The following is a 10,450-nucleotide window of genomic DNA, read 5'->3' as shown; positions in this document are numbered from 1 at the left end:
CACCTGCATATTTTTTTTTTAAGAGGGACTTGACTGAACTACAATTTCCATTTAAGAACTAAACAGAACTCAACAGCTTTTGGATTAAACAGACAAAACATTTTGCAACGCAATCCAACTAATGACTACACCCTTGGATGTTTTTCAGGTTTGCTCATAGCATAAGACAAGTCTATGGTCATGGCCAAACAATGTTTTGCCTCCATCTCGTGGCCACATACGGTATTAATTCACTACTGAAATGATTGAGAGCGGACAGCAGGGTTTGAACCATCACATTTACGGTTACTGGGCACTTAACTGTCTGAGCCATTAATATCCAGACCTCTTGGCAGTGGTTCATTGTAGGCTTCTGCTAACATAGGCTGCAGTACTACTTGGCAAAGTAAAGGCCTAATACCACAGAATTACATGATCTCAGTGACTCATTTACATTTTAGCAGATGCTCTTATCCAGAGCGACTTACCGAAGCCATTAGGGTTAAGTGCCTTGCTCAAGAGCACATGGACAGATTTGTCACCTGGGATTCAAACTTGTGACCTTTCGGTAACTAATAGGCTATCTGCAACCCAGTATAACACTTTGTCAAATTTACACAGATTAATTTTCAACTTACTTTGTATTAAACACAGGACAGTTACAGTGGGTCTACAGTTTATCAATACAAAAGGAAGGCAGTCTCACACAATTACAGTCAACAACATACAAGTGCCCAGCCGTCCTCTACGGTAAGTGAACCTCTTCAATCTTTCTTTGATAGAACACACATGGCAGAAGGGCAGGACATTCACAATAGAATTCACAGAATATTCTCTTGTTAAAAAATAGTGACCGTTACAATGCCATTTATATATTTACATCCTATATATTCCACATTTTCATTTCTTGACCAATGACGGATGGATGTGGACTGCCTCTCATTCAGGATGTAGCCTGTATCTCATCTTTTTGTATTCCATTGTCTGATATCAGGACACTCACCCGGGGCTTTCCACACTGGCGGATTTTGTTGCCTAGGGGATGAGAGAGAAAGACAATCAGCGAGTACTGATGATACAGTCTATTACAGCACTCCCCATTCCCCTAATAGACAGCAAGGCAATAGAGAACACTATCATTAAATTGGTTTAAAATGGGGTTGTTAGATGTCAGTCAAGTTGGAGAGTGCACACACGCACGCACACACACGCACACGCACACACACAGTCTGGTCTGGGGACTCACTGGCAAGCAGGAGAACAGACAGGATCATGATGACAGCAACAAAGGTTAGACCTCCAATACGAAGAGTCTGGTAGTCTACAACACAGAGGACACACCCATCATAAGTTCACCTATGGCAACCTATCTGTCTGTCTGTCTGTCTCTCTCTTTCTGTCTCTGTCTCTGTTCTTGTCACTGTCTGTCTCTCGCTCTCTCAATTTCAATTCAATTTAAGAGCTTTATTGGCATGGGAAACTTGTTTACATTGCCAAAGCAAGTGAAATAGATAAGAAACAAAACCGTTTTACAATAAACATTACCCTCACAAAAAGTTCCAGAAAAAGGTCATATTATGTGCAACTAGTTAAAGTACAAAACGGAAAATAAATAAAATATATATGGTTTGTGTTTACAATGGTGTTTGTTCTTCACAAAATGCACTTTTCTTGTGGCAACAGCTCGCTCTCCCTCTCTCTCGCTCTCTAGCTCACTCACTCTCTCCTTGCCATTAGGCGTTATCAAATTACCAAATGACTGTCTGTCAGATAAATCCTTTCCTGCAGTACCATTTTGTTGTCTCTTACCATACACAAATTCTGCATCAGGGTCGTACTCGGGAGCTGAGGAGAGAGTAGAGAACACGAGGTAAGTTCCAAGAGGATATACACACTCTACAGGCCGACACACACATAGGGGTGACAGAAATAGAGTAGACAAAGAAACATACTGTTGTCCAATGAGAGGGGTAGACTCATAGAGAAGTGGTCCCCTCTGATCCTCTACCTACATGGATCTGGGTAAGTGTCAATGGCTGCCTACGCAGGAGGCTCCTGTTTATGGTTGTGGATTTCCTGTGCGCCCGATTTCAAATGCCGTATGCAGTTTAATGATCCCCATGCAATGTACATACACAAACATACACCATATTGTCTAATATACAGTACCATGGTTTTCAGCCAATCAGCATCCAGGGCTCGAATGTCCCGGTTTCTAATAATACATGACTGGCTCAAAAGTAAACCTGACCCACAGGAAGTCAATGTAAATCTCCCAGAGCTGGTCATGCCAATATGTTTCGATGATCCATGGTACCTGGTTTGTTTGACCGCTCCATAGATAATGAACAGGCTAACATGTTGTGTCTCACTCAGTCAACGGGAAGCAGTGGCGACTGAGAGTGGTTTGCTTGACTACGTGAAGGTGCTTTGGGATTTGTACTGTATGTCTCGCAGTGCACCGCGAAGCTAGCTAGCTCTTGTCGGTCTCTATAGCTGTAAGCATAGCAAATCAAAGTTTACTATGTAGCTAGAGCAACGAGCTAGAACAACGAGTTAGCACATGGTTCCCTGTGGCTTTCTGCCCTTTACCTGTCTGGCTAATGATGTACATGAAACATGATCAGGCCACAGGTTGTGCCTCTTGCCTGATAAACCCATAGTATAAGAGAACTGGGACTAGAGGGGACATCTATGGGCATGATCTCCATTTTTTAAAAATGTATATATATATATAACATAAATGAAATGTATTATGGTCAATCACCATGAACTAGAATACAACATAGTGAGTGAAAACATTAAACATCTGTGCAAAAAAAACAAGCTACTTGTGTCTATGACCGGTAGCAGTGTAACACGTACCTCCAGCGGCGGACATGATGGCCGGTCTGTGTGAGTCTGTTCGGATGAAGGAAATGAGTAAGTGATATACAAAAGCTGCATCCGTGTCTACAGTAACATTTGTTGGATCCCTAGTCATTCATTGTAGCATGGCATGATTTTTGGTTTGACACTGGCGTTGCTGACAGGGCAAAAGTGGTGAAAATGTAACATATTTTAGCTTGTTTAGTTAGCAAATCATTTACCTCAGTAGCACTACCAATGAAAACAGGCATTCTGTTAGTTCTGAAAGCCATTGTCTCGCGTGGTTATGGATTCAGACAGATTACATTTCAATAATCTGTTTTTAATAAATCTGAGGAATGTTTTTTTATGTTTTTATCCTGTTTTTATGAAAGTCCGTTGACAGGCTAAGGAACATTAGATGTCCAAACAAATTGCTTTAGATGGTTCTTAATCCTCATGTATCTGACTAATTCCTAGAGACGGTAGTAGAGATATTGATTTACACACACACACACAATCAGTACTCTGTTCTGTCCTTTTGATCTAAATCTCTATGCCTTTAATCATTAATTGCATGGATTGTGAGATTAAAACGTCCCTGAGTCAATTTTGTTCGGCTAGTCTCACGTGTGTGTAAGTACGAGCTGTGAAAGTTGTGAGAGTGTATTTGCGTGTGTGTAGACATACAGCACCAGTCAAAAGGTTTGGACACACCCACTCATTCAAGGTTTTTATTTTTATTTGTACTATTTTCTACATTATCGAATAATAGTGAAGACATTAAAACGATGAAATAACACAAATGGAATCATGTAGTACTCTGCTTTTCCTTCACTCTGCCGTCCAACTCATCCCAAACCATCTCATTTGGGTTGAGGTCTGCTGATTGCGGAGGCCAGGTCATATAGCCCTTACACAGCCTGGAGGTGTGTTTTAGGTCATTGTCCTGTTTTAAAAACAAACGATAGTCCCACTAAGCTCAAACCAGATGGGATGGGGTATCGCTGCAGAATGCTGTGGTGGCCATGCTGGTTCAGCGTGCCTTGAATTCTAAATAAATCACGGACAGTGTCATCATCAAAGCACCCCCACAACATCATACCTCCTTCTCCTTGCTTCACGCTTCACCTACTCTGCGTCCAAAAATTTCCACCGGTCAAATGTCCATTGCTCATGTTTCTTGGCTCAAGCAAGTCTCTTCTGCTTTTTGATGTCCTTTGGGGTGGCAGGGTAGCCTAGTGGTAAGAGCATTGGACTAGTAACCGGAAGGTTGCAAGTTCAAACCCCCGAGCTGACAAGGTACAAATCTGTCGTTCTGCCCTTAAACAGGCAGTTAACCCACTGTTCCTAGGCCGTCATTGAACATAAGAATTTGTTCTTAACTGACTTGCCTAGTTAAATAAAGGTAAAATAAATAAATAAATAGTAGTGGTTTCTTTGTGGCAATTTGACCCTGAAGGCCTGATTCACGCAGTCTCCTCTGAACAGTTGATGTTGAGATGTCTGTTACTTGAACTCTGTGAAGCATATATTTGGGTTGCCATCTGAGGTGCAGTTAACTCTAATGAGCAGAGGTAGGTCTGGGTCTTCCTTTCCTGTCATGGTCCTCATGAGGGACAGTTTCATCATAGTGCTTTATGGTTTTTGAAGCACTTGAAGAAATTTTAAAAGTTCTTGACATTTTATGGATTGACTGACCTTCGTGTCTTAAAGTAATGATGTACTGTCATTTCTCTTTGCTTATTTGAGCTGTTCTTTACATAATATGGACCTGGTCTTTTACCAAATAGGCTATCTTCTGTATACCACCCCTACCTTATCACAACACAACTGATTGGCTCAGACACATTAACACAGATTAACTTTAACAAGGCACACCTGTTAACTTAAATGCATTCCAGGTGACTACCTCATGAAGTTGGTTGAGAGAATTGGTTTAACACTTTTTTGGTTACTACATGATTCCATATGTGTTATTTCATCATTTCGATGTCTTCACTATTATTCAACAATGTAGAAAATAGTACAAAAATAAATAAAAACCCTGGAATGAGTTGGTGTATCCAAACATTGACTGGCACTGTATGTGTTCCAGTATTCTGTGTGTGATTTTTCAATGCATGGGTGACATACTTTAGCACATAAAGTTATTTATTGCCTAAATGTCAGCTTAATTCATGAAACTCGACACCCACCTACAACCACCCTCTAAATATGAGACAAGAATGCTTCTGCTTTAACTCCAAGTAAAATGTACTCGATATGGAATTATTATAATTTTCGTCCAAGGGCTCGTAAGCAAGCATTTCACGGTCAAGTTCACACCCGCTGTAATCGGTGCATGTGACAAGTCGAATTATACGTGATTTGTAGAACACCCTGAGAAAGTCAACCTCAATAAAGGCTTATTGCTCATTCAATAATATTATTCAATGTAATTATAGACCAGAAGAGTTTTCCCTTTCACTGATCAATATGTATAGAAGAGTAACACACCATGTTATTGATATTATAAAGATTGGGGATCAAAATCTGATGCTTTATGAAAAGCTGGTCCTTTCCTCAACTACACCGTGTTTCCCAAACTATACATGATTTGCTGGCTGCGGTTGCTTATGAGTTGCTTGAGTTAAGTAAGCAATAATTCAACAACGTTCACCCGACGAGTGCCCCTATTACGTATTTGAAGTACCAGCGGTCGATCAATCTCTAGTCATAGGTTCGGTAGAACCAGGTTGGACTCACCTGTGGTGCTGGAGGGCTCCTCTGGCTGTGTGAGATCGTCTCAGGTGTGTCTCTCCTTCTGTCTCTGCAGTCAGCTGCACTCCAGTCACCTCCTGCCCCGTCAACCCCATTCCCTCCCCCATAATTCAGCCTGCCCGGCTTGCCCTGCCCCCAGTCAGCCAGTCATTTACATGTTTACAGGCCTATAAAACTTGGCCTTCAGACCCGATAAATAGTGTGAGATGGTAACCTTTGGAATCATTTGAGGCGCAGTGTTCACATTACTGTGACTAACCTAGGAGGAAAGGCATGCCATTTTGTACTTTACCTTTGAAGTAGCACTCACACAACCTTGAGTGACTTTGAGTTCGGGAATTGGCAGGTTCATTGCATTGCCATTGTGTTGTAGTTCTTGGTCGTGTGACTTTGTAGCCTACCACAATTATGACCAGAATCACAGGTGAGCAGTGGTTGGTGGCTATTTTTCTCCATATAAGTCAATCAAACAAGGAAACCACAACATAACATTACAATTAAAACTGCATAAATTAACAAATAAGTGAAGGTTATTGGTGAGAGACACTTTATTTCTATGCTACAAGCACAAAATGCAGCTATTTCAACACAACCTCATGCACAGAACGAACAGAGTTAGTTACTTATTGTCGTGACAGTGTTTTTTGTTTTTGTTTTGTTGTTGTAATAATGATACTCCGCATAAGACTCCATATATCGTACTGCGTAATAAGCTTTACCTGACATCTGATACAGAGCAAATTATATTTTCCTTTTGTTTTCTTCCACCTAAATTGGCATCTAAAACTATGACTCTGGCACACTTAGCATCGACACACTCTCGATCACTCACACACATGAACTAAATGCATAACCAATCATACAATACAAAACAGAGAAACGCCATTGGTTGAGAGACTGATTTTGCAATCAGCTACTGTTGCTTCTCAAATAAACGATAGAGGACACAGATTTGCGGCACTGGTGTGGGAACCGGCCAATCCTAGCCTGCCTCTGAGGGCGGTATCGCCCCGGCTCAGCCAATGGCAGAGGAGGAGACTAGATTGGACGTTTTTTTTCTTCTAGGACAAGGCAGTGATACAGCTGATGTAGGAGCTCACTTTACTACAGTAAGTACTGTTGGTGAGCTCCTAGTTAACTCTGATGCATTCTTGTGCTTGGTCAGCAAACTGTGGCAGTTGGATTCTCGTGTGTAAGGCGCAACACAGTCAAAAACACACAACCTCTCAGACACATACACACACACCACCCAAACTCATGTACCCACACAGGCACACATATTTCAATATATATAGCTATAACTGTGTATAGACTATTTATACTAATATATATGCATGTATACATAGTATAGAATCTACTACGTGAAAAACAGCATTGAGGACAAGTGTTACAAGTGTGATGGTGATAACAGCAACAACAAAAATATAGCAAACAGTAACCTCTAGAATCTAAAGACGATAGAAACACAGAATTTAAGCTAAACACAAACAAGAAGAACATTTCTTGACAAATCTCTTACTTATTAAGAACTGGGGTAAAGACGATCTGTAAAAAGGTGTCACTGGCTAAGACAACAAACTGGAGACAGAGTGTCGCAGAAAGGCACAGGTACACACGAGATCACTGAGACACATACACGGGCACAGAGCACGGAACAATAGGTTAGAGGTCTATTTACATCTGCATTATCCCCCCCACCCCCATCTACACACTCCTATCCTCTACCCAGTGGTCGTACAGTATTCCTTTTGCATCATCTTCATTCTTCATTATCATCTTCGTTCATCATCATTATTTTTCCCCAGCATCATCACCTTTTGCCGTCGTCATCATCGTCATGGTTGTTGTGTTGGTCGTTAGGTAGTGGTTCAGTGGCAGATGTGGTTGATTCGGTCAGGTGGGGGTCAGTCTGGTTGGGCTGACTCAGTTCTCAGCCTTAGCTTCAGGCTCTGGCTCTGGCTCTGGCTCCTTAGCTGTGATTGGACAGAAGAGGAGGAATCAAGGAAACTCACATGACTTCATGAAAAGCCAGTGAGGCTGGGGTAGTCATTTCAAACAGTGGCCGTAACATGTGGGGGAACCTAGGCATCGACTACGAAAAATCATTCCCAGAGGTTGACCTCAACGATGGACTGGTGTCAAGGGAGTTCTAAGGGGTGTGTGTGAGGGGTGAGTGGGGAGTGACAGTTCTCTCACCCTTGGACACGATCAGAGTCTCTGCCGTAGCCTCTTCGTCTCCAGGGGCCCTGCAGAACCAAGGGGACAGATGTCGGTTGTCATGGTGACCAGAGACGGAGAACACAGCCCCATAACAACAGAGCAGAAATGTAATCGACCAATCAGGCACAAATGCTGACTTACTTGGGCTTCTTCTCCTGATTGGAACTGCAGCGACATTTTCGGCCTAGAACCGACAACAAATCATCATCCCGATCTTAAAATCAACAATCGAAGGCCCATAAAGTACATGTGCTGCGTAGGTAGACTTACTGAAGTATGAAGACTTACTGAGGATGAGGAGGATGCCCAGCGCGAAGAGGACCACGCCAAAGACCAGTCCACAGATCCGCAGGCTATGATAGTCTACACAGAGACACAGACGTCTACTTAAGAAAGTCTTCTCTCTTGGCTATCGGAACACTGTCAGTTGATGGGGAAGAGCATCAAGATGCACTAACAGTGGTCTACTTACCATAGACAAATGGGTCCATCTCTTTCTTCTCCTTATTACCATCTGAAAATACAGGCACAGGGAAAGGCAAGGCAATGAGATACTAGCCATATCGCACATCTAACAATAATAGCAGTTTTCAATGCTGTACATACCAAAGAGTATAACGGGGCTGGGGTTAACATGGCTAAACACATAGTACACACAGGTTACTCACCCTCTGCACTTGGGTCTGCTACTGCTGAGAGAGAGAGACAGAGAGAGACAGAGAGAGAGACAGACAGAGAGAGACAGAGACACAGAGAGAGAGAGAGAGATAAATATACTTATTAATGTCACTGAGGGAGATTATGTCAGGATACGTTATTGTTAGCCATCAGGGATCATATGGAAGGGATCCTCTGGGAGGAGAAGAGACACCGTCTGGTACCAATAACCATGACAACCGTTAGTTGGGGAAGAGTGATCGCATTGGGGCAGAGGTCAGGTCAGATGAAGTGGGGAACAACCGATATCACTAAGGTTCTGCCTAGCAACAGAGATGCATTGGCTGTTCAGATGTGGAGGAAACAGCATAGGAGAAGGGTTAAATATCAGTGCTTGTGTGAATATGTGTTCGTCGATTCAGCTGTTCGATCCTTTGGGAAGAATAAACTTGGTTGAAGCGTTCACAGTGTCCGTCAAGTTCTTACTCTAATAATTAGAACCCAGCACTTAGAACATACAGTGCATTTGGAAAGTATTCAGACCCCTTGACTTTTTCCACATTTTGTTATGTTACAGCCTTATTCTAAAATGGATTACATAAATGTTTTTCCTCAATCTACACACAATACCCCATAATGACAGCAAAAAACGGGTTTTCAGAAAAGAAGATACCTTGTTTACAGAAGGATTCAGACCTTTTGCTATGAGACTCGAAATTGAACTGTGGTGCATTCTGTTACCATTGATCATCCTTGAGATGTTTCTACAACTTAATTGGAGTCCACCTGTGGTAAACTCAATTGATTGGATGTGTTTCGAGTGGTCCCACAGTTGTCAGAGCAAAAACCAAGCCATGAGGTTGAAGGAATTGTCCGTAGCGCTCCGAGACAGGATTGTCTTGATGCACAGATCTGGAGAAGGGTACCAAAAACATTCTGCAGCATTGAAGGTCCTCAAGAACACAGTGGCCTCCATCATTCTTAAAAGGAAGAAGTTTGGAACCACCAAGACTCTTCCAAGAGCTGGCCGCCCGGCCAAACTGAGCAATCGAGGAGAAGGGCCTTGGTCAGGGAGCTGACCAAGAATCCGATGGTCACTCTGATAGAGCTCCAGAGTTTGTGGAGATGGGAGGACCTTCTAGAAGGCCAACCATCTCTGAAGCACTCTACCAATCAAAAGGCACATGACAGCCCGCTCGGAGTTTACCAAAAGGCACCTAAAGGACTCTCAGACCATGAGAAAAAAGATTCTCTGGTCTGATGACACCAAGATTGAACTCTTTGGCCTGAATGCCAAGTGTCATGTCTGGAGAAACCTGGCACCCACCCTACGGTGAAGCATTGTGGTGGCAGCATCATGCTGTGGGGATATTTTTCAGCGGCAAGGACTGGGAGACTAGTCGGGATCAAGGGAAAGATGAACAGATCAAAGTACAGCAAGATCCTTGATGACAACCTGCTCCAGAGCACTCAGGACCTCAGACTGGGGTGAAGGTTCACCTTCCAACAAGACAATGACAAGTCTCTGAATATCTCGAGGCTGCCAAAGCTGTAATCGCTGCCAAAGGTGCTTCAACAAAGTACTGAGTAAAGGGTCTGAATACTTATGTAAATGTAATATTTCAGTTTGTGATTTTTAATACATTTGTGGTAGTGTGTGTAGATTGTTGAGAAAAACAAAACAATTGAATGCATTTTCGAATAAGGCTGTAGCATTAGAAATCAAGGGGTCTGAATACTTTCCGAATGCACTGTAATTCAGAATTCTTATTGGCTCATATTTGAACTACAGTATGTCACATCAGAGCTTGGATAGGGCTCTTGACAGGTTGCAGTATTCACATCCAGTTGTGCAATGGCACTGGCCTTGTGGATTATTAGTTGAATGGATCGCCTCAGTTATCTCCCGTTCTCCTTCTCCCCTACTCTATTCTTCCAACCCTCACTCACTGTGTCAATTAATTTCCTAAATTCCCATCAGCAA

The 10,450-nt window shown here is 42.5% G+C and overlaps 1 protein-coding gene and 1 long non-coding RNA gene across 4 annotated transcripts in view; both read right to left on the bottom strand.

Annotated features, from left to right (window-relative positions):
* Nucleotides 1-643: 643 nt before the first annotated feature.
* Nucleotides 644-5,645, bottom strand: LOC123993993. The gene is made up of 4 exons (XR_006831553.1): nt 5,575-5,645; nt 2,845-2,880; nt 1,789-1,824; nt 644-1,014 (listed from the first exon to the last, which is right to left on the bottom strand). It is a non-coding gene; the product is annotated as an uncharacterized LOC123993993 (long non-coding RNA).
* A 474-nt stretch (nt 5,646-6,119) lies between these two features.
* LOC123993047 (FXYD domain-containing ion transport regulator 6-like) overlaps nt 6,120-10,450 on the bottom strand; it is a 29,661-nt gene continuing 25,330 nt past the window's right edge. Inside the window, exons 3-8 of one of the 3 annotated variants that reach the window (XM_046294796.1) lie at nt 8,478-8,501; nt 8,282-8,323; nt 8,080-8,172; nt 7,951-7,993; nt 7,786-7,835; nt 6,120-7,562 (exon numbers count right to left, since the gene is read on the bottom strand). In XM_046294796.1, coding sequence (XP_046150752.1) covers nt 7,513-7,562; nt 7,786-7,835; nt 7,951-7,993; nt 8,080-8,172; nt 8,282-8,323; nt 8,478-8,501 — 302 coding nt within the window. In that variant the 3' untranslated portion in view covers nt 6,120-7,512. The remainder of the gene's footprint in view (nt 7,563-7,785; nt 7,836-7,950; nt 7,994-8,079; nt 8,173-8,281; nt 8,324-8,477; nt 8,502-10,450) is intronic. The other 2 variants (XM_046294798.1, XM_046294797.1) reach the window with 2 other exon arrangements.

This window comes from Oncorhynchus gorbuscha, linkage group LG13, assembly GCF_021184085.1.
Source record: "Oncorhynchus gorbuscha isolate QuinsamMale2020 ecotype Even-year linkage group LG13, OgorEven_v1.0, whole genome shotgun sequence".
NCBI classification, from domain to species: Eukaryota; Metazoa; Chordata; class Actinopteri; order Salmoniformes; family Salmonidae; genus Oncorhynchus; species Oncorhynchus gorbuscha.
Note: the sequence above shows the minus strand (reverse complement) of the source record. Positions and strands in the feature narration are given on the sequence as shown.